The following is a 19,465-nucleotide window of genomic DNA, read 5'->3' on the forward strand; positions in this document are numbered from 1 at the left end:
TGCTGTACTCTAGGAAGGAGATTCTGATCAGTCTCTTGGGAGACTTTCCCCATTTAGATATCTAGGCCATCGTCCAGTGACTTCTTCTACTCTAGCGAGTCCTCTTTTCAAGCCCTTGCTTTCTTCTTCCACACACCTTTACCAAGCTCAGTAACCACCTAGGCAGGTCCTTAGTAGACAGTTCTGGGCATTCGGCAATATGCAGACTATGCAGACTGTGTCGAACCAACACCCCAACTACCGCAATCCTGGCGATAAATCAAGTGCTCAATCAAACATCTTCTTGAAGAATTGATGCGCTAGCTCGACGCCCAAGAACGTTGCCGCATTCGCAGGCACCGCTCTGGCAAGAGCAGGTCCGAAGCCGGGGAAGAACGCCTTGATCCCTCCCTTGCCGTATAGCTCCTTGAACACACGCCCTATGCTCGTCTTACCCTCGGCCGTCTGCAGTCGGCTCTTAATCGTATCGATAGGGAACACGGGCGTCCACATCGCCACACCCGCCGCACCGCCGGCTGCCGTGATAGCGAGTAAGCTCAACTCGCCCTTCGGCTTGCCCGTCACTGGGTCTAGCGGCGTAAGCCTTCGCTTGATAAACTCGTACGCGGCGAAGTAGGCGGCAGACCCAGGGCCGTCGCGCGCGAACGTGGCGACGCTGCCGCGGAAGACGGAGCGCACGCCACCTTCGCGGTAGAGCTGGCGCACGACGTCGAGACCGCCCTTGTACTTCGGCTCCTCGCCGGGCTTGAGGCGCTGGCCTTGGACTTGCAGGATCACCTTGATGCGCTCGAAGGGGGCGGTAATGACGGTCATCGGGACGGCGCTGAGGAAGCCGGCCGTGCTGATCTGGGCGATGGAGAGGGTGCCGCTGGGGTTCGGGGACGAGAGGCTAGTTACGACGCGCTTGCCCATGTCATAGCCCCAAAAGGATACAGCGACTGTAGAGGAGTGAGGGTTAGTGCGAAGCCCTATGAATCGCGGATGATGAGAGTAGAGGAGGGAATAGCATACACATTGGCGTCACCCCCACTAACGGCGCACTGACACCTGCGTAGAGACCCCTCCTTAGCCCATCCCTTGCGACGCTTTTCCGCACCACGTCGATGGCGGAGGAGTACACGCCCTTGTCCGCGGTTTGTAAGCGCACCTTCACCAGATCGAACGGATGTCCAACGACGACGGCGCATACGCCACCGAAGCCGCCGGCGGCAAATGATCGTATACTCGAGCTGACGGCCTTCTCGCCGGCTTCCAACTCGGCCTTCAGCTCAGCCTTCAACTCATCCCTACTCTCGGGGATATGGGGGAGGCGGTCGGCGACGGGGGACGGTAGCGAGGAATGCAGCTTCTCGTTGATGCCGTTGTGCTTCTCGTTCGAAGACATGGTGGCGACGTCTTCGGCTTACGTCTGATCGGGTTTACCAAGGTGCGGGATTTCTCACTCTATGGAGATATCCTTATCGGGCGCGAAGACGAGAATCTGAGGCTTGAGCAAAGGGATGTCGATATCTACTTAGGAGGTGAAGATGGTGCCAAGTTCTTTTGAGCGAATTCACATGCGATATGGAATCCCGATCGCTAATGCTGTCCCGATTATACCTAGCAATTTCAACCTCTTGCGCCCGCGTGTAATGATTGTCAAATCTCAAACAAACCGAAACGGAGCGGAAGTCCGAAGAGTAGAGGGAATTGACTTTTTATCAGATGATAGCTCGTCCAATGTTTCGGCAATAGAAAGCCGAACAAACGTCAGAAGCAACTACAAACCTCGGCAGGCGAAATGGTCCCCATCCTTACCACTGGGTAGTGGGCATTCTTACCATTCAAAAAAGGTTTATAGGTTCCTAAGTATCGGTACCGTACCCACTCTAATAGCCCTCACATCGAGGTACTTACTAAGGTACATTCTCAGATATTCAAGGATGTACCTACATCTAGATCTGATAAGGCATCTCATCTTAAAAATGACGTGCGTCTTCAATTCTCTCTCCTCCGACTATAAAAGCTCAACATTTCACCCCGATTCAACAGTTATCGTCCTTCACCTACTCATTCCCATGCGAAACACCTTATACCTCTTCACAAGGTACAAAACATATCCGATGTTTGAACCGGGGGTTTATTGTGCCTCGGCCAAGTCGGCTTAATGGAAGAGACATAAAGGCATTATCATTCTTACGTAAACTTCAGATGCTGGAGGTACTAACAAAACTAGTAGCGATAGGTACTACAAAGCTCCAAGGAGCACCCCGCCAATTGATCTACATCCATATGTCCACTAGCTATCCTGATTGAAAACATGGATCTTACTCCGTCTGTCCTGGGGAACGAACACAGCTCTCTTATAGGATAAACAGAGAGGATAGAGGGAATACCCAATTGTTCATTGGACATACATTCGCATTCAGGCCTCTTGGATGTTGAGTGATAGGTAGGTATTCAATTCGTTGTCGAACCTCCAACATTCGAATGGGTAAGTCAAGGTACTAGTTCAACCAACCAAACTAGAAGCCGGCGGAAGCCGTTCTCTTCCTTGTGCCTGGTTCAACATGACTTTACCTTTCATATCTACGTCATTGTCATATGCCAAAAACGACCACAGGAAATAAACATTATGCGAATAGGTATTGGATCGTTTAATTCACTTCCAGATGATGTATACGCTCTCTATCCGAAAGAAGTATATACAGAACGATAACATACGTTAGGCGCTTAGATATATCATGGGTATATTCGTTTTCTCGCCTTCCTGCCTGCCTGCCTCTATGCCATCCCCCTTGTCGATATCCCCATCGATATGCCCTCTCCAACCAACATACGTTGTCCAAATAAAACATTGTTGATCGTCAAGTTTCGTGAGGTTAGACCGTCCCCGATATCAAGCTCCAACTCCGAGGCCATGCGCAGTACTCTTTTATCGACCCCGATCCCGCCGTCACTCAGTAAAGCAAGTTCCTTACGCCCACCATTATAACCATTTCAATAAGCACTCAAACCTCTGGGCGGGACACCACCACCCAGCCTACCCATCCCACACCAACATGTCGTATCACCTTCCCTCTCCATCTGTATCGTGAGATCGATCCCGCGTTTATTGAGGTAGTTCTGAACCCTATCTCGAACCTCCTCCAAGTCTGCTCCTCGCACAGCTGCTACGTGCACCACCCCTAGGAGTCTAACGCCAGACTCACTACCAGCGCCATCATCCACCCAGAACTTTGGTACCGAATACGCAGCAACGCCTCGCTGGTTTGTAATATCGGATAATGTGTTGCGGAGATTATACTCCGTATCAGCCGGTATCGTTAGTAACAGACGTTGAGCTGACGACTTTACTAATGGTGTTGCCGTGATGAGAATCAGATATGCGATCAAGAAGGAAGCCAGAGGATCCCAGCCGGACCAGGGAATAAAATAGGTCAAAATCGTCGAGACGATGACCGATGCGCTTCCGAGAGTATCAGCTAGAATATGTAAATAGATCCCATGCATGTTTTCGTTATCATGGTCGTGAGAGTGGTCGTGAGAATGACCATGACTATGACTATGGCCATGATCGTGCTTATGATCGTGCTCGTGTTCTTGATGAGAACTGCAATCGTGGTGATCGTGGTCTTTATCATGACTGTGGCTGTGACTGAGATCGTGAGAATGCCCATGACCATGCCCATGTGAATGATCGTGGCCATGGCCGTGGCTGTGGCCGTGGGATCCAAAAGCAAAAATGCCTAGCAGATTGACAACTAATCCTAAAGTACTGACGATAAAAAGCTCCCTGAGCCTCTTGGTTTCTCGCCCTTCTAATAGTCGCTCGAATCCTTCGAACATGATTTCAAGGCTTATAAGTCTACAAAAATAGTTAGCTAATCGTTTCAGTTAGATTAGACTACTAGACGAGGACGCACATTAAGAAGACACCATTGGCAAATCCGCTTAGTGTCTCAATCTTTCCAAATCCATAAGGAAACCTCTCGCTAGGTGGCCATTTGCTCATCACAGACGCGAAAAGGCCTACTGCCAAAGCTACACAGTCAAAAAACATGTGTATGCTATCGCTTAGAAGCCCGAGGGAGTCGGTGAGGTAACCGTAGACGGCTTGGACGGCCATAAACGAAAAATTGACTCTAGAAATGGACATGGTTAGCGATATGTGGAGAAACAAACACTTCGATTAGTTTGAGCCTTACCCCATAAAATAGAAAATGCGACGCGAGTCCTTCTCTGTCATGATTGCGTGGATCAATGGCCACCTCGAAGTATACGGGAGAAGTAATGCTGTAAATCTCGAGTAGGTCGCTGCATGTCCGTGGTGGCTATCGTGATGATCATGATTATGGCCATGGTTATGGTTATGGTCGTGGTCGTGGTCGTGGTCATGAGTATGCTCATGTAAAACAGCGCCGGTGGGAGCGTCGTAGCTGGAAGCCTTCGACATATCTGGTATATCTTCCTTCTGCGGGCTAGGTAAGTTCTCGGTGTTCTGTCTCAAAGGAGATGGTCGGTTTTCTCGTCTTTGTAGAGGTAGGAATGAGTTGGCTCGGTATTGTGACACGTTCTGTCGGACTTGAGCCTGAGTATCGCTATCGCTATGATCATGATCGTGGTCGTGATCGTGGTCGTGATCATGGTCATGATTATGAGCGGCCTCTGACTTCTGGCTTTGGGAATAGACCTGCAAGGAGCGGGTCGATCTCGAGTGACCAAAAGATGGAGGCGAATGAGAATGCGGGTGGGAGTGGGAATGTGTATGGCCGTGGGTATGTGATAGCGGAGGCTGTGGTAAGGCATATGAGGATGCCATGTTGCCGCTCAATGATCTTGTAGATCTCCTCGTCTAACTAACGGTGAGAGTGTTGTGAGTCTTGAAGACCCTCTTTGTTTCCCTGTCTTATCGCATAGAGATGGAAGCACAACGAATATCTAAGTATTATATCGTATTGTATTGTATTGTGTAATTGACAGATTGTGGTAAGTCGAGTGGGTCAAATTGTGTCGTGAACGACGGATCGTATGGATTCGTATGGATATCTGGCTGTTGACAAGATCGGACAGGGGTTTTAATTGTGATCGCGCGCGTTCGAATCGATTGGACCTAGATAAATAAATATTTGGATGTCTAATTTGAATAGAAGCAGACGGCAGACAGTACACAAGCGATCACGGTTTTAATAGACAACGATGGGAAACAATCCAAAGAGAACGAGCAATGGTGGCATCTTCTGATGATAAAAGAATGGAGGAGAAAACCGAGCGGTAGTCGTCGAGAAGAAGGAAGGTAAACCTCCTACCTCCTACCCCTGCCCCCTGTTCCTGAATGCGGTTCTTAGATAAATCTTTGCTCTTTCCGATCTAGGGCGAGTTGGGTATGATGCAACCTGCAGCGCATCCTCCGCATTACTAGTTACTCAGGTATCTGGGTACAACCACATAGATAAAGTCCCGTAATCTCTCGCTTAGTTACAGTAAGATTACTAGGCTTGATAGGCCACCTTGTCCCCAAAGTTAAAGTTGACAGGCCAGAGAGACCTGAAAGAAAGGCCAATGCCGAAAGTAATCTGTACATCTGCGGGGATAATGCAACACCCACTAAAGTTCAGCCGGACATTACAACCTCATTGGTTCCGGTTTGTCAAACAACACGAATCAATCGATGCAATAAACAAAGATTTCTGTACGTAATACACATCTGGCAGTTTAAGGCTTGGACATTGAAGGCATCTCGGAACCTTATCTCAACACCACCTAGGGATACCTAACTCGATATTAGAGATATTTATTGTTCACCGTTGCTTAGTGTGACTGTACCTATTAGGTAGACGGGATCACAACCTTGACTTATCTAACTAACATTCATCTGCCGATACTGTTGAGCAACTTTAGATCAAGTTGCGGAAAGAGCCCTGAGGAGTATGAAAGCATGTACGCAATAATTTAGCCAACCGTATAACTCACTCGTTCTCTTAGTAAGTCTTCCACCCCATTTTCTTCTACATGTCACCAAACAGGTAACTGATCCCATACCCAAGTAACAACGTCTTACTGTTTCCGCCATGGCGTATCTTGCCATTGTCCTAGCATTTACGGCTTTCGGCCTGTTACTCGGTCTGGTTGTAACATTGACAATGCTTCCCTCACGCTACGTTAAACATTCTCCGGCTTCAAAGGAATCCGTGTCTGTTCAAGTTTTAGTCCTCGGGGACATTGGCCGAAGCCCGCGTATGCAATACCATGCGCTAAGTGTTGCTAGACATGGTGGGAGAGTCGATCTTATTGGCTATCACGGTATCTTAATCTCCTCCATTTCTCTATTTCTCTACAGGCTTGAATGCGGCTTTTATACTAATTCACTGTATAGAATCCCCTCCTCATCCCGACCTTCTTTCTAACCCTCGGGTTAGGATCTATCCGTTGGCACCTCCGCCAAATTTATTAAAGTCTAGGTCAATTCCATTCATCATCTCTGGGCCTTTGAAAGTATTGTGGCAGATATGGACTCTCTTTCAAGTGTTGGGTTACCGAACACCCCCTGCAAGATGGCTTCTAGTTCAGGTATATTGCTTTTTCCATATTCATAACTACCTAGGTACCCAGGAGTCCTCATTGACATCTATTACAGAACCCACCATCCATCCCAACTCTTGCCATTGCGCTCCTTATTTCTATCTTACGAAATACCCATCTCATGATTGATTGGCACAATTATGGCTGGACAATCCTCGCAGGTACCAAGGGGCGGGATCACCCTTTTGTTAAAATTTCCAAGGCCTATGAATGTGCATTAGGCCAGGCAGCCCCAACCGTCAACATTACTGTTACCCATGCAATGAAAAAGCAATTAGAACGGGAACCCTACAACGTCACGGCGCCAATCCTTACTCTTCACGACCGACCGGCTTCCATTTTTCAACCCCTCACATCGTTACCGGACCGTAGAGATTTTCTCGAGAAGTTGTCGGAGACGAGAGACTTCGCCTCGAATATAATAGCAGGTCAAACGAGACTCATAGTGAGCAGCACTTCCTGGACACCTGACGAGGATTTCTCTCTTTTGCTCGAGGCATTGGTCAAGTACGCCAAGGAGGAAACTGTTCGTCCAATCATCGCGATTATTACGGGACGTGGTCCCCAAAAGGCATTTTACGAAGAGAAAATTAAATATCTGCAGAAAGCAGGAAGATTGCCTAACATTCGCATACTAACTGCATGGCTTACAATGGAAGACTACGCCAGGCTCCTAAGTTGTGCTGACCTTGGAATATGTCTTCACATGTCTAGCTCAGGCGTGGATCTACCTATGAAAGTAGTAGACATGTTCGGCTCGGGTTTACCAGTCGCAGCTTACTCGGGATACGAAAGTTTTAGCGAGTTAGTCAAGGAAGGGGTAAACGGATGTGGCTTCGAGAAAGCAGATGAGCTGGCTGTTATCTTAAAGCGGCTATTTAGCGACGACGGATCAGCTGAGCTCCAGATCCTACGTCAAGGGGCCAAGAAAGAGAGTGGTTTACGGTGGGACGAGGAGTGGGATCGGGTTTTGGGACGTGTATTTGGGGTCATCGACTGAAAAGAGACCAAAGTCCAACTGCTTATGCTAGAAACGATTTACAAAACCCTATGAATGAATTCGGATATTCGCCGAGGAATACCTGGACCTGAAACGCCACCCCACATGCTCAGAAATCAACCAAACCACCTATCATCCGTAGTGACGAGTGATGGGTCCAACTTGGAGGCGCCTCTCTATAATCGTCTCTTGATTACCGTTGAATTAGAGGCACCATGAATCGTTATAATGGTTGAAACACCACTGTGTGGTCACAGATTTCAATGGATCCGGATCACCTGCGCAATTAATCCTCGCCCAGACTCTCCCTGACGCACTTTCTGACCATCTTTCTGAATTCCTTCGGTCCGCCTTCTCGCTCGGCACGCAGAAGCTTAGCGGCATCTAGGTTGGCAGGGCTCTCATCGTTAGGCTCATTGAAGAGACTAAGGACGCTTAGGAGAATTGTCTCCGGGGTCTGCACCGGACTCCATCGCTCGGAGGCGCTCTCGTAGCCATACTTGTCTTCTTCGGGCGGGTGCAAGATCGAGATGCAGAGTTCGCCGTTCGGGTAGATGTTCGGGTGGAAGGGCACCGGCGTCTGGAATACGATCTTGGGCGGTAGATGAGGATATTCGGGAGGGAAGGTCATGACGGCTCGGAAATTGGCACCTACATTTCCTCGTGTGTTAGCTAAGTATATTTGGGTTGTGATCTCTTACGCTAGATTAGAAAAGTGGTGTTGTGATCCTAATTAGCAGGGGATGTAGAAAGTACTTAGTGTATACTAGGTTAGGACATACCTCCATAATACTTGCAGTCGTCGTTAATCATGAGAATCACTTCCCACTCGAAGACATTAGTATCCTTAGCCAATCCGACAGAGATACCAGATGGGTCTGGAGACGTGTGCATCTCCTTCAGCTGACGCTGGAGGAGTCGGGCGGCTCCCGTCATCTGCGACGAAGACGATGCAGTACCCGGAATTGACATTGCGACGCGCTGTATCACTTTGTGTAACTGAAGATAAGGAGTTTTAAGGTGAACTCGAACTTGAACTCGAACTGTCCCGCCGTCCTGGGAGGATTCCCGAAGGATTGATCGTGTGATTGTGTGATCGTGCAATTGTAGATGCGACGGAGATTGTACCTATGCAATACCATATGTACCTAGGTATTTGAATTCAACGTTACAACTCCCCAGAAACGTTTCAATATTAGAGTGCAACGAGAACGAGTCTGGAGATTTCGACCTGTCGAATCCGTCACGGAGGTTTCCCAGTCGTTTGGTGGGGTAGACACCTGAACTTACGGTGGGATGGAGATGTACTGTACCTATTAAGTAGTGCGGACGGGTACAAGATATTATAAAGTTTGAACTCGAATTGGATTCGTTTATGCGAGAGCGGGTAAGCGCAGTTACCAGGTAGGTAGGAGCTAACTGACGTAACGGGTTGATAATTTGCACATCTTATTTGATGCAGTTGGTCGATATGAATTAACCGAAGCTATGCGAATTCAACACATCCATGATTGTTCCGCATACAGTACTAGTTACTTGCTGTATGAATAATTCCGCACCGGGCCGGGTCATATGTGACACCCTATGGAATAATGTGTGAATAATGTGTACCTAGTAGCTAAGTAGAAATGAATTAATGATACTCAAAGACATTTTCTTCCATGCTCTCTTCCATTTTTGTTCCTCAAATGGGTATCATGTACTAGGTGAACATACATCCATAGAAGTTTACCTTGAACGACAAGGTAGATCAATAACCAAGCCATCCTAAACGCCAATTCTAATGCCGCAATAATTCCATACGCCTTATACCAGCTTCACATGTATCAACAGCATGCCTCAGAGTATCCAATCTGTTCTCCTATGCCCATCTACTTTTTTTTCGACGTGCCAAAGCCTGTAATACCCATCGCTGCCATCATATCATCCTCGTCATGTTCGCCTTCGATCCGGACATCGTCGCCGTATTCGACCTTGACCTTTTCGGTAGCCTCTTTCTCAGCCTTCTTCTTAGCTAGTTCTTCCTGCCTCTTAATCCGCCTCTCTTCCCTCTCCTTGGTAGCCTCCTCTTCGCGCAGCTCTAGACGCTCTTTCAATGTCGTGGTACTCGCCTTCTTCTGTTCCTGCAACCTCTCCCACACCTCGGCTATGCGTCTGTGTACGTCTTCCGCGGTGGCCTTCTTGACCTCGCCCGTCTCGCCCACGTTACGCAGATGCTGCATACTGTTGATGTGCTCGACCCATTGCATGTTATCCTTGAACGTGAGATCGCAAGCACTACAGTAGAAACCGGCACTGCGACCACGTTTACCCTGACCCGCGCCCGCTGGTACTAATGTAGTCTTGCCGACATTGGCCTCGAGGTCGATGATCTCGCGACGCGCGTGCGTATGGGTTTCGTCACCCGTCATCGGCTTGTAGTATTTCTTTCCAGCCATCTTGGCTTCGTATCGCGCTTTCGCTTCTTCTCGCTCGGCCGACTCTCGTACCTTAGCTTTTTGCGCGTACTCGTCTAAGTCGTAGTTCCGCCGGAACGACGTGTCCGACGCCGGCGTGCCGTACGCCGAGCCCTTTTTGTCGGACATCTTGGTCTATTTACGGTGGTTATTTCGAGATGGCGAGTTCTTAGGAGCTAGAGCTTTAATACGTTGGTGAAGTTGACGACCTGTATTGTAATGTTGATTTAATTATAGAGTAGAGCACGGGAAGGTTTCCAGGTTACCATCAATTGAAGACTTGATAAGAGGTTGGGTCCACTCTAATTTTCTTATCAGAACATCCCCTGTCATCCTGTTTATTGCGATACCCCGCGATTTATTCTACTATACATTATGTCCCTGTTGAAATATTAAAATTTATACCAAGACATAATGATTCCATCCGTCAAAGCCTCTATAAGTTGAATCGATAGGTATAAATCTTGCTTATTCCAAGATGTTGTATCTAGTAGGCCTAGGTCTCTCAGACGAGACAGATATCACCGTTAAAGGTCTCCAAATTGTCAAGAAAGCTTCGCGCATCTATCTCGAGGCATACACGAGTATTCTGTTGGTAGATCAATCTATCTTGGTATGATTACTATTAGATCGCATCGTCGTTCGTGTCCTGATTTTCATATAGCTAACGCTAATAAAATAGTAGGAAAAATACTATGGCAGATCTATCGTAGTCGCAGACCGAGAAATGGTCGAATCCAACAGTGACGAAATCCTCCGCGATGCGCATACAGAAGATGTCGCATTCCTAGTCGTCGGTGATCCTTTCGGGTATGAGAGAACCTGAAGATATTGAAGAGACACTACCTCTTATCTTCCCGTAACCCTAAGTACGACTTACATTAACTGATATGACCCAGTGCTACTACGCATACCGACCTCGTTCTTCGAGCGCGCGAGCTCTCAATCCCCGTTCAGACAGTCCCCAACGCATCCATAATGTCTGGGATTGGCGCCACAGGACTCCAGTTATACAACTTCGGACAGACAGTGTCAATGGTCTTCTTCTTAGATAATTGGCGCCCGGCCTCTTTCTACGATCGCATCAAGGAGAACCGAGAGATTGGCCTTCATACGCTCGTACTATTAGACATCAAAGTCAAAGAGCAAAGCTTAGAGAACATGGCGCGAGGCAGAAAGATTTACGAGCCCCCGAGATATATGACAGTCGGCCAATGTGCGCAGCAAATGCTCGAGATTGAGGAAGAGAAGAAAGAGGGCGTCTATGGACCTGATAGTCTAGCTGTCGGCGCTGCGAGGGTTGGCGGCAGAACGGAGAAGTTCGTCGCGGGAACGCTACAACAGCTTTGCGACGCCGATGAAGCTCTAGGATCGCCATTGCATAGCTTAGTATTGCTTGGCAGAAGGGCGCACGAGCTAGAGAGAGATTACACGCGGGAGTTTGCAGTTGACAAGGAGTTATGGAACACAATATGGAATAAGGATTACGGCATGCAATGAGGGCGCCGTCAGATATTATACAGCTCCCCTTATTAAAACTACCTAGTAGTTCGAGCGATTTGGCAAATTTGAATTCTCATATCCCATTTATCTCTAAGACCTAGGTACTTGGGTCCTAACTATGCGAACTAATGAGATGCTCTCCACGACTGAATTTCATTCTCACTAATCTCGCGAAGTTTGTTGATGCTCGCAGGTTGTCCGGTCACGGTACCCTTAGCTACCTCGGTCGCGAAGCCAAGGAAGGTCAAATCGCTAACGGAATATGTCGCCGTCGATATCTTAACCCTGATGATGCCAATTCGAGGATCATTCTCCGAACCGTCATGGATTCCATCTCCTAGATCACCTACCCACACTTTCAACGTTGGGCTGTAGTATTTATTAACCAGGCTGCGATCAGTCTCGATAGATGCCATTCCAGATACGGACGCCCATTGGCCGGAACTATCCATGAATGAGATATTGACGTGTGGGTCGTTTTCCAGTTCGTCTGTCTTTTTAGACTCTGTGTTGGTGAAGAATATTTGGTCCACTCCTCCATTTTCCTTATGAGGTGTGAGAATGTCCAAGATTTTTTGAGCTAGGAGAACGATTTACCTTCGCGGCCAATGCCATGCATCGTGATACGAGTCTTCCAGTGCTAAAATCGCGCGTAGTCATCATTCCATACTTGCATGTAAATACGAACTTGTTGAGCCTCTCGATTTTCTCGTTCACTGGTAGATTGTCGTCCTTGTTGACGAGCTTATAAGGGTCAGCAGACTTACTACCAGTATCTGTATTAGAGAATGTCGACATGCTGATCTCGTAGCTATGGTATCGTGTGGCTGTCTGTTTCTTATTAGGTATTGGAGTGAACATATGTTGATCAGCAACTCAAATTCGCGAAGGAGACGGTCGCTATTTGAATAATTAGCATCAACACCTTTAGCATAAAAACGTCACTATCTATCGTAGAATGATGCTGATCTATTCTTCAATTCGTACGATCGACCCCGGAAGTCTTGTGTTGCATTTGGAGGCGCATCGGATTTCATCATAGACGCCTTTGTCTCTGGGAGGTTTCAATGACGTCAACTCATGGGAATTACTACCTAGGTATTCAATAGCAAGAACTACATCAAGTGTATTGATCTTTCTCTATCCACTATGGAATGTTAGCGATGCCATATCCTACCCCTGTGCCTATAGACGCTTACCTACTATAGATATACATTTATAACATTGGAAGTACAGTATATTTTCAAGTCTTGCATCATATACTATGTCCGATACAAAATAACTCGATGCAGCTCTCTCACCTCGCTCCTAATTGAGTAACGTCATTTGGAGAGATCGCGTTTAGATAAGATAACCCAATCTCCGTACGTGCACTGCAGTATGTATCTATGTACATGTAAAGTATAATTAGAAACCACTTCCAATCCATGTCCCGATCTGTACCGGGGCAGGATGGAATCAAGCAGGAACTGGAACAGGGGATATGAGAGTTTATTCCGAGGTTTCCTCATGTAGGTGCGACGCGCAATACCTAATATTGGACTTAAAGGAGTCCGTGGATGCGTGCACCTGCCTTTCTATCTAGTTCTGTTGATGTGCAATACCAAGAAGGTACATATCTACCTACCTAGTACGTAGATATAGGAAGCAGCTGCCTTTAAATTCACTTCTACTCATACATTAGCATCATGTTGCCCCTCTTCCCAGTGACGTCCGCTCCCGCTAATTTAGCACTGGGAACTGACAGCATCCGCGGATAAGCCTGCACTGTACAACTTGGAACTGGCTCCCGGTTAGATCACCTACCGTTCTCATCCCTCACCTGATAGATCCACTCGTCCCGTCTGGTTTCATGGACTAGCGGATTTATGTCAGGAAACACCACCTCAAATTATTTGAACTACGCAACCTCAAAGTTCTCCCGGTTACCCATCCAAACCCTCTTTCTTTTCCTTTCTCACCACCTGAGCAGACAGAGCCATCTCACCGGGCAACGATCCGCATGATCTAGTGATCAGGGTTCGTAAGATTATATTGATGAGGGGTACTATCTCGTCGCTGCGTCCTCACCACTAAGGTACACTGGGCACAGTCAGGTCATGATCAGACATACACCCAAGAATTAAATTTAAGCTCCGTTTGACCAATTGGCAATTGATTTCTTTGTTCTATGGAATAGTTGGAACTCGTCTTCCACCTTCTCCCCAACCGAATCTCATTCTCAGCATCGCCGTCATACTACCATCGTACCCGCGGACATCTACTAACCGCGTTATCTCTCCGGTTTTCGATTCCGAATTTCTAACAATATCGTCGGCATCGTCATCGCATCCGCGCACATCTTACGTGTTCTAATCTTCTTTGGTTATGATCAACACTACATCCGAGAAGACCTGTGACATATCACGTCATTCAACATGGTATGTCCCCTAACGTTGCAATATCCTGATAGTTCACTTGAACGCCCAAACATACATATATGGACGCCGAACATTTGTGCTAACAAATATTCCTAGAGTATCGCTTGGGAATGCCGTGATCAGGCCGACCAGGCCGAGATTTACTACAACCATCCCCTCCGCACCAAAGTTAGACATCTTGAGGATGAAAACCGAGCCTTGAGACGAATGCTTCGCAAGAACGGCATATCGTGGCGACCCCGATCCAAGCCAGCTCATAAATCCAATGGACGCACCACCCGCTCTTCAGGCATGGTCAACTGTAGACCTCTTCCGCACCTACCTGTGGAGATCCAGCTTCGAATCTTGTCCTTCGCCGTGACTAGCCCACAACCCATCCTTGATCCGCTTTGCAATGTTAAGCCGGAGCATCTTCTTGTTCAGGAAAAGGTCAAGTCCAACCAAATCGCCATTCACTTCCTGGCTACGTGTAAAGCCTATTATGCCGAAGGTACCAAGCTTCTCTGGAGCAACAATTCCTTCGTATTCACCACCCCGGAAGCGCTTCGAAACTTCGCCGAGGTCCCTCTCAAGTTCCGACGTGATATCAAAGATATCAACCTCCGCATTATCGCGAAGTTCTACGATGACGAGGATCGTACTCGCAAAATCGGCCGCAGCTACCACCCCGACCTCTCGAAGTCCTTCCCCCTCACTGTGCACACGAGACCTAAGGAGAACACGCCCGCTCGCCGCGGTTTTCGCGCGTACGGTTGGTACCAGCTTATCGATTTTCTAACGGCGTTGCTACCACCGTACGACCCTTCCCAAGGTTCGTTAAGCACACAGTCGGCCCCTATGCCGAAGTTACTTCCATCTCTCGAGAAGCTCCGTATCGACTTCGTGAACTTCGGCGTGGATCTACATGTTGGACCACCGGCTCAACTTCACGATCTTGCTTCCCATCAGTTTGGATGCTCGCTGAACGAGTTAGTTCTCACGGGTTTGCCGAACGACGAAGTAGGAGAGCGTGTTTCTAACGAACTTGCTGGTCTTCTGAAGAACGAGGGCCTCCTTATCGATCACGCACCAATCATGATCGGTTACAAGAACAGTATACGCCTTCTCACCTGCGATTCTGTCAAGTGTCACTATTCGTCTAGGGTCATCCGAGCAGCGGGGAACATCGATCTGAACCCGTACGTGCATGGTGACGAGCTTCATGCGCATTCTTTTGGGCTCGAATTTCCTCCTGCGCCTAAGGACGAAGGCAAACCACCCCACTCTTTTTACCATTCGTGTCGAACGATCTGGAAGAAGGTTCCGGTCAAGCTTGGTGGCGACGAACGCAAGTGGGAACTATTCGACAGAATAAGCGGACAGCCTTGGGATGAAGTGGAGGAGGAGGCGACGATGTACGACTATTCGTCGATCGGAGGGCCGGATATTGGTATCTCTTGCGAGAATTGCGGCGAGATACATCCAGGGGCAATCCCGCCTGATCACCTGATTGAGGATATCTTCGGCATTGACCTTTAAGCATAGGATGGGGGTGTGACTACGACTTTTCTACGACGATTACGAACAACATGCATATGATACCAGGTTTGCTTTGCTCTGGGCATTTACGGGGGCAGACGTCCAAAAGGGAGGGGGTGCGGCATATGGCGGGACTAGGTAAATGGAGGACCCGATGTGGACGAGGGCGTTGGGACCTCGCTATGTGTATGAGCTATATGGATTGCTTAATCACCCAAGGCCACAAGGCATAATGAACACTTGCTCGCGCGAGTAAACTAAATTGGCTGCACTCTGCACTTGAACTCTTCTGACTTACTTGAGCTATCCTGTGCCCAGTGCATCCATGTATGTTTGCTAACAACTGTAAGTATCTACCTAGTAGGTACCAAAATATGTTGTAGGAAATATGTGTGTAACCTACTAGGTACTTTTCATTACTCGGCTACGGCAACATTTCCTCCGCATCTATGGAGAAGTGTCTAGATGTGACTAACTCAACTATTCGACTTTTGCTGATTTCGTCCCTCTAACTCCATTAACAGTACCTACACGACGGCCGTAAGACAAGGCTCATCTCATTTCATCGTCACTCAGCATAAGGCGACTCGACATAACTTGACACCACCCAAGGCGAATACTACTCGTCTGCCTCAGACTCGGATTCGGCTTCTTCTTCCTCCTCCTCTTCGGCCTCTTCGGCTTCTCCATTCACGTTTTCGATAGCCACACCGCCCTCGCTCTCAAGTCGTAACCACTCGTCCCATTCTGGGAATAGCCCATCGTCTTCTACCGGAACACCGATCATTTTTGCGACGCGGCCCTTCTTATTCTTCTCCAAGTTTTCTTTCCACGCCTTCGTAGCATCGACTGTGAGGCTGGGCTTGTACGTTTGCGAGAACAAGACTGCCTCGGCTAATCTGCTTGTCTTGGTGAGAACTTCCACGCAGCCGGGCGTATCGCCGAGTAGCCATTTGGCGGTGAACGCGACGTTGTGTGCACCGGATTCTTCCGCCTGTTTCGCAAGTGCCTCCAATCCAGCCTGGTCGGACGTGCTCGAGTAGATTAGGAGAAGCGATCCCAAGTCCCGCGCGTGGGTAAAGCACTCGGTTGCGAGCGGAACATCCCACCCCGAAAGAGCTGCGTCGCCCACCGTCTTCCACTTGTGGTCACTATCAGCTTCCCGCGCGAGGCCTAGAGCGATGTCGAGTTGGTTTAGGGATAATGATAAGTCGAACTTGTGCTCTGGGTCAGTGGCAACTTCGAGCGCCAACTCCTTATGACCTTGGCCCTCGAGGAACCTGGCAATCTTGTTGAGCTGATCGGCGGGGATGCTAGGGAGTAGTTCGGCAGCCGTCTCCATATCGCCGCGGAGGACAAGCGTTTGGTATTCCAATACGGGAAGAGAGAGGGCAAAACTCGTGACGTTGACATCCTTGTCTGCGAGGTATATTCGGGAATCCCTTTGGATATAACCGAGGATATACGTTGGCTGGTCGAAATGTGAGATAGTATAGATTTGATCGCCGACCAGGTAGTTAAGTCGGTTTGTGCTATTTGTATAGATAAAACAATCGCCAACCCACTGGCCCGTTCGTACGCTGCGGATAGATTAGTGACGGGTGATGAAGTTTCGGAAGTGCATAGGCATGCTTACCTCTCAGCAATATCGGTAATAACCTCAAAAGCGGCCTCGACTCCATCTTCGTCGATTTGACCAGACTGGGCAGCTTCGATGTAGCTTTCGCGAGAAAATCTCAAAACGTAGAAAGTATCCTCGCACGCCAACGTAACAAGCTCACCGCTGTCTGACCAATAGACCTGTTTAGGTTCGACTTCGATCCGTCTGACTAAACCACCAGTGGCCCAGTCGTAGAAAGAGACGCCTCCTTGACCTTTTACGCCAAGCAATACGCCACCCGTCAAGCCATCGGCCTGGAAAGGGATATCTAGGCCGCCAGATTTTTCAACAAAGTTTTTGTACACCTTAACGCTTGTCGCCGACTCGCGAATAGCGAAATCGTTGCTATTGTCCTTGGAAGCCCATACGAAGTCTAGCGCGGATCCGAACGCCTTGTTGCGCCACGCGAGAGCTGTGTAGATGATGTACTCTCCGTCGCCACAGACTGCGACAAAACGACCGTTGGGAGAGTGGATGAGTGTTTGCGGATAAACTTCGCAAGTACCAAGCTCTTTTGTTGGAAGTGTGATCGCTTCGTTGTCCTTAATCGAAGCATCTGCCATATAAGTTAGCACTCAGCACCCAGGGCACCAACCCGACGGATCGAAGGTGAGACATACCGCCACCCTTTATTATAGAGGATACTACTTCGTTATGTCTAGCCCAGATCAATTTACCAGAGCTATCCATAGACACAGCTGGCTCTTCTCGTCCCAGTTTGACCACGACCGCACCATCGTCGAAACCGACAGCTACGCCTTGCTTGCCACGTTGATAGGAAATACACCAAGCACGCTCTAGCCCATAGTTCAAAGACTGCTCAAAACGGTAGGTATTGGCATGCCATATCCTGATAGTACCATCCTCAGAACCAGAGATGATGACAGGTAGCTCAGGGTGGTAACAGGCGAAGGACACGTTGTTCGTGTGGCCCTCGAGGCTTGCGATGAGACTCTTGGTAGTGTAGTCCCAAACCTTGACGGTCCTGTCATCCGACGTCGTGAGAAGGTAGGGCTTGTCAGAGTGCGGGTAGTAATCGACATGGTTCACACCCTTCGTCTCGTGAGCCTCGAGCGTAAAGTTGGCGGTAGATGATCCCAAGCTCCAGATCTTAACGGTTCTATCCAGACAGGCGGAGGCGAATGTGTTGGTGTCTTTGGGATTGATGGCTAGTCCCATAACGTAATGGCTGTGACCCTCGAATATCTGCACGCACTTCCATCCTTTTTCCCAATCCCATAGCTTGATAGTCATGTCATCGGAAGCGGTCAGGACGAAAGGTTGCGTAGGGTGAACGGCGATGGCACGTATGTAGTCGGGATGCGCTTCGAACGAGGCAATCTTCTCTGAAGTGTTATAGTTATATACTCTGAGCTGGAAGTCGTCGGAACCGCAGACGATCCAGTTCTTCCTCGCGACGAATCGCCCGGCTCGGACAGGGACATCGGTAAGTTCGAAGGTCTTGACGATTTGTTGTGTTTCGTACGACCAAATGTAGACATGGCCTTGGGAAATTCCATGTCAGTAAGATATATAGAATTGTGATCGGGTATCAGCAGGACGGGTGGGCTCACCGCTGTATAATGTCGTTAGGATCCATGGTTCTTGAGGATGGCAGTCGATGCCCTTAACACGCTCGCTGCGCGCAAAGAGTTGTCGCTGTGCGTCGAGGGCCATGTCAGTGAATCCCATGGTCGCTTAAATAGTATATATATGTGGGTATATGGGTATATAGAAAGTATAGGGGCTACTTCATAAAGGAAGATAGCGGCAGCAGCAACAGCAGCAGCAGTGTGCAAGTAGCTCTGCTGGTAGCCAAGCTACAATTGAAAAAGGCCAGGTCTCGTTGCGAGCCAAAAAAGGAACGGGAACTAATGGGGACATTGAACATACCTTTACATCCAGCCTCATTTTGCCGACAGCTCCAACCCGTAGAGTGAATGGTTCGGTAATATAATGGATTGTTCTCGGCGGGGTGGTGGTGGTAATGGTAGTAGTGGTAGTGGTTGATCGTAGGTAGATCTATATTATTCCATGGAAGACAAGACCATCTAAATCGGGATCGGAAGTTGTTAATTGTGTACCCTGTTACCTAGTATAGTTACCTAGTAGATTACTAGAATTCATTCGTCTATACCCAGGTGTGGTCGTTGAAACGATTGGGATGTTGTTTAGTTGTCGTTAGTAGCTTTGCTTAGCCTGACCGGCCAAAGTACACAACATTGAATTTACCCTATTGCATTTCCACATTTTCTTGAAGTTCAAACGGTGGTCACTTCCAGGATTCTTCTGCACCAATCAAATTGCTTACGTAATTTTGTGGCTGAAGCTTTAGTGTTTGACGCCG

General features: G+C 48.4%; 10 protein-coding genes across 10 annotated transcripts; 4 read left to right on the plus strand and 6 right to left on the minus strand.

The window, feature by feature from the left end:
* Window positions 1-70: 70 nt before the first annotated feature.
* GGS22DRAFT_60640 (mitochondrial carrier) lies at window positions 71-1,838 on the minus strand. Its single transcript, XM_047967537.1, has 2 exons — window positions 1,012-1,838; window positions 71-938 (listed from the first exon to the last, which is right to left on the minus strand). Exons 1-2 carry the CDS (start codon window positions 1,382-1,384, stop codon window positions 268-270), a joined length of 1,044 nt encoding a protein of 347 aa, XP_047822396.1. The 5' UTR covers window positions 1,385-1,838; the 3' UTR covers window positions 71-267.
* Window positions 1,358-2,591, plus strand: GGS22DRAFT_60644 (uncharacterized protein). The gene is made up of 2 exons (XM_047967538.1): window positions 1,358-2,163; window positions 2,219-2,591. Exon 1 carries the CDS (start codon window positions 1,527-1,529, stop codon window positions 2,145-2,147), a length of 621 nt encoding a protein of 206 aa, XP_047822397.1. The 5' UTR covers window positions 1,358-1,526; the 3' UTR covers window positions 2,148-2,163; window positions 2,219-2,591.
* A 95-nt stretch (window positions 2,592-2,686) lies between these two features.
* Window positions 2,687-5,101, minus strand: GGS22DRAFT_60638 (cation efflux protein). The gene is made up of 3 exons (XM_047967536.1): window positions 4,188-5,101; window positions 3,906-4,124; window positions 2,687-3,847 (listed from the first exon to the last, which is right to left on the minus strand). Exons 1-3 carry the CDS (start codon window positions 4,799-4,801, stop codon window positions 2,980-2,982), a joined length of 1,701 nt encoding a protein of 566 aa, XP_047822398.1. The 5' UTR covers window positions 4,802-5,101; the 3' UTR covers window positions 2,687-2,979.
* Window positions 5,102-6,122: 1,021 nt separating this feature from the next.
* GGS22DRAFT_177465 (glycosyltransferase family 33 protein) lies at window positions 6,123-7,561 on the plus strand (the record flags this gene model as incomplete). Its single annotated transcript, XM_047963514.1, has 3 exons — window positions 6,123-6,282; window positions 6,356-6,549; window positions 6,617-7,561. 3 exons carry the CDS (start codon window positions 6,123-6,125, stop codon window positions 7,559-7,561), a joined length of 1,299 nt encoding a protein of 432 aa, XP_047822399.1.
* Window positions 7,562-7,704: 143 nt separating this feature from the next.
* GGS22DRAFT_60687 (ubiquitin-conjugating enzyme E2) lies at window positions 7,705-8,668 on the minus strand. Its single transcript, XM_047967539.1, has 2 exons — window positions 8,344-8,668; window positions 7,705-8,212 (listed from the first exon to the last, which is right to left on the minus strand). Exons 1-2 carry the CDS (start codon window positions 8,531-8,533, stop codon window positions 7,848-7,850), a joined length of 555 nt encoding a protein of 184 aa, XP_047822400.1. The 5' UTR covers window positions 8,534-8,668; the 3' UTR covers window positions 7,705-7,847.
* Window positions 8,669-9,132: 464 nt separating this feature from the next.
* On the minus strand, window positions 9,133-10,261 carry GGS22DRAFT_151852 (uncharacterized protein). The gene has a single exon (XM_047959565.1). It carries the CDS (start codon window positions 10,144-10,146, stop codon window positions 9,433-9,435), a length of 714 nt encoding a protein of 237 aa, XP_047822401.1. The 5' UTR covers window positions 10,147-10,261; the 3' UTR covers window positions 9,133-9,432.
* Window positions 10,262-10,430: 169 nt separating this feature from the next.
* GGS22DRAFT_60702 (Diphthine synthase) lies at window positions 10,431-11,581 on the plus strand. Its single transcript, XM_047967540.1, has 3 exons — window positions 10,431-10,630; window positions 10,703-10,827; window positions 10,917-11,581. The coding sequence occupies exons 1-3, from the start codon at window positions 10,496-10,498 to the stop codon at window positions 11,515-11,517; spliced, it is 861 nt and encodes a 286-aa protein (XP_047822402.1). The 5' UTR covers window positions 10,431-10,495; the 3' UTR covers window positions 11,518-11,581.
* Window positions 11,582-11,645: 64 nt separating this feature from the next.
* GGS22DRAFT_184150 (putative BLI-3 blue-light-inducible Bli-3 protein) lies at window positions 11,646-12,318 on the minus strand (the record flags this gene model as incomplete). The annotated part of the gene is made up of 2 exons (XM_047964158.1): window positions 11,646-12,065; window positions 12,118-12,318. The coding sequence occupies 2 exons, from the start codon at window positions 12,316-12,318 to the stop codon at window positions 11,646-11,648; spliced, it is 621 nt and encodes a 206-aa protein (XP_047822403.1).
* A 1,230-nt stretch (window positions 12,319-13,548) lies between these two features.
* GGS22DRAFT_60718 (uncharacterized protein) lies at window positions 13,549-15,756 on the plus strand. The gene is made up of 2 exons (XM_047967541.1): window positions 13,549-13,940; window positions 14,037-15,756. The coding sequence occupies exons 1-2, from the start codon at window positions 13,938-13,940 to the stop codon at window positions 15,456-15,458; spliced, it is 1,425 nt and encodes a 474-aa protein (XP_047822404.1). The 5' UTR covers window positions 13,549-13,937; the 3' UTR covers window positions 15,459-15,756.
* GGS22DRAFT_151857 (Coatomer, beta) lies at window positions 15,753-19,346 on the minus strand. Its single transcript, XM_047959566.1, has 5 exons — window positions 19,012-19,346; window positions 18,693-18,777; window positions 17,739-18,623; window positions 17,095-17,674; window positions 15,753-17,038 (listed from the first exon to the last, which is right to left on the minus strand). Exons 1-5 carry the CDS (start codon window positions 19,027-19,029, stop codon window positions 16,078-16,080), a joined length of 2,529 nt encoding a protein of 842 aa, XP_047822405.1. The 5' UTR covers window positions 19,030-19,346; the 3' UTR covers window positions 15,753-16,077.
* Between the last annotated feature and the right edge of the window lie 119 nt (window positions 19,347-19,465).

This window comes from Annulohypoxylon maeteangense, assembly GCF_022496945.1.
Source record: "Annulohypoxylon maeteangense strain CBS 123835 unplaced genomic scaffold GGS22scaffold_2, whole genome shotgun sequence".
In the NCBI taxonomy this organism is placed as follows: domain Eukaryota; kingdom Fungi; phylum Ascomycota; class Sordariomycetes; order Xylariales; family Hypoxylaceae; genus Annulohypoxylon; species Annulohypoxylon maeteangense.

Excerpts from the sequence above, each read along its gene's own strand:
- GGS22DRAFT_60640 (XM_047967537.1), bottom strand. The coding sequence starts at position 1,384 with ATGTCTTCGAACGAGAAGCACAACGGCATCAACGAGAAGCTGCATTCC. Across the intron at positions 939-1,011 it reads AGTGGGGGTGACGCCAATGT|TCGCTGTATCCTTTTGGGGC; the intron begins GTATGCTATTCC and ends ACTCCTCTACAG.
- GGS22DRAFT_60644 (XM_047967538.1), top strand. The coding sequence starts at position 1,527 with ATGGTGCCAAGTTCTTTTGAGCGAATTCACATGCGATATGGAATCCCG.
- GGS22DRAFT_60638 (XM_047967536.1), bottom strand. The coding sequence starts at position 4,801 with ATGGCATCCTCATATGCCTTACCACAGCCTCCGCTATCACATACCCAC. Across the intron at positions 4,125-4,187 it reads CGCATTTTCTATTTTATGGG|AGTCAATTTTTCGTTTATGG; the intron begins GTAAGGCTCAAA and ends GTCCATTTCTAG. Across the intron at positions 3,848-3,905 it reads GCCAATGGTGTCTTCTTAAT|ACTTATAAGCCTTGAAATCA; the intron begins GTGCGTCCTCGT and ends CTATTTTTGTAG.
- GGS22DRAFT_60687 (XM_047967539.1), bottom strand. The coding sequence starts at position 8,533 with ATGTCAATTCCGGGTACTGCATCGTCTTCGTCGCAGATGACGGGAGCC. Across the intron at positions 8,213-8,343 it reads CGACTGCAAGTATTATGGAG|GTGCCAATTTCCGAGCCGTC; the intron begins GTATGTCCTAAC and ends GAGGAAATGTAG.
- GGS22DRAFT_151852 (XM_047959565.1), bottom strand. The coding sequence starts at position 10,146 with ATGTCCGACAAAAAGGGCTCGGCGTACGGCACGCCGGCGTCGGACACG.
- GGS22DRAFT_60702 (XM_047967540.1), top strand. The coding sequence starts at position 10,496 with ATGTTGTATCTAGTAGGCCTAGGTCTCTCAGACGAGACAGATATCACC. Across the intron at positions 10,631-10,702 it reads TGGTAGATCAATCTATCTTG|GAAAAATACTATGGCAGATC; the intron begins GTATGATTACTA and ends ATAAAATAGTAG. Across the intron at positions 10,828-10,916 it reads GTCGTCGGTGATCCTTTCGG|TGCTACTACGCATACCGACC; the intron begins GTATGAGAGAAC and ends GATATGACCCAG.
- GGS22DRAFT_151857 (XM_047959566.1), bottom strand. Across the intron at positions 17,675-17,738 it reads CTCTATAATAAAGGGTGGCG|ATGCTTCGATTAAGGACAAC; the intron begins GTATGTCTCACC and ends CTTATATGGCAG. Across the intron at positions 17,039-17,094 it reads ATTACCGATATTGCTGAGAG|CGTACGAACGGGCCAGTGGG; the intron begins GTAAGCATGCCT and ends ATCTATCCGCAG.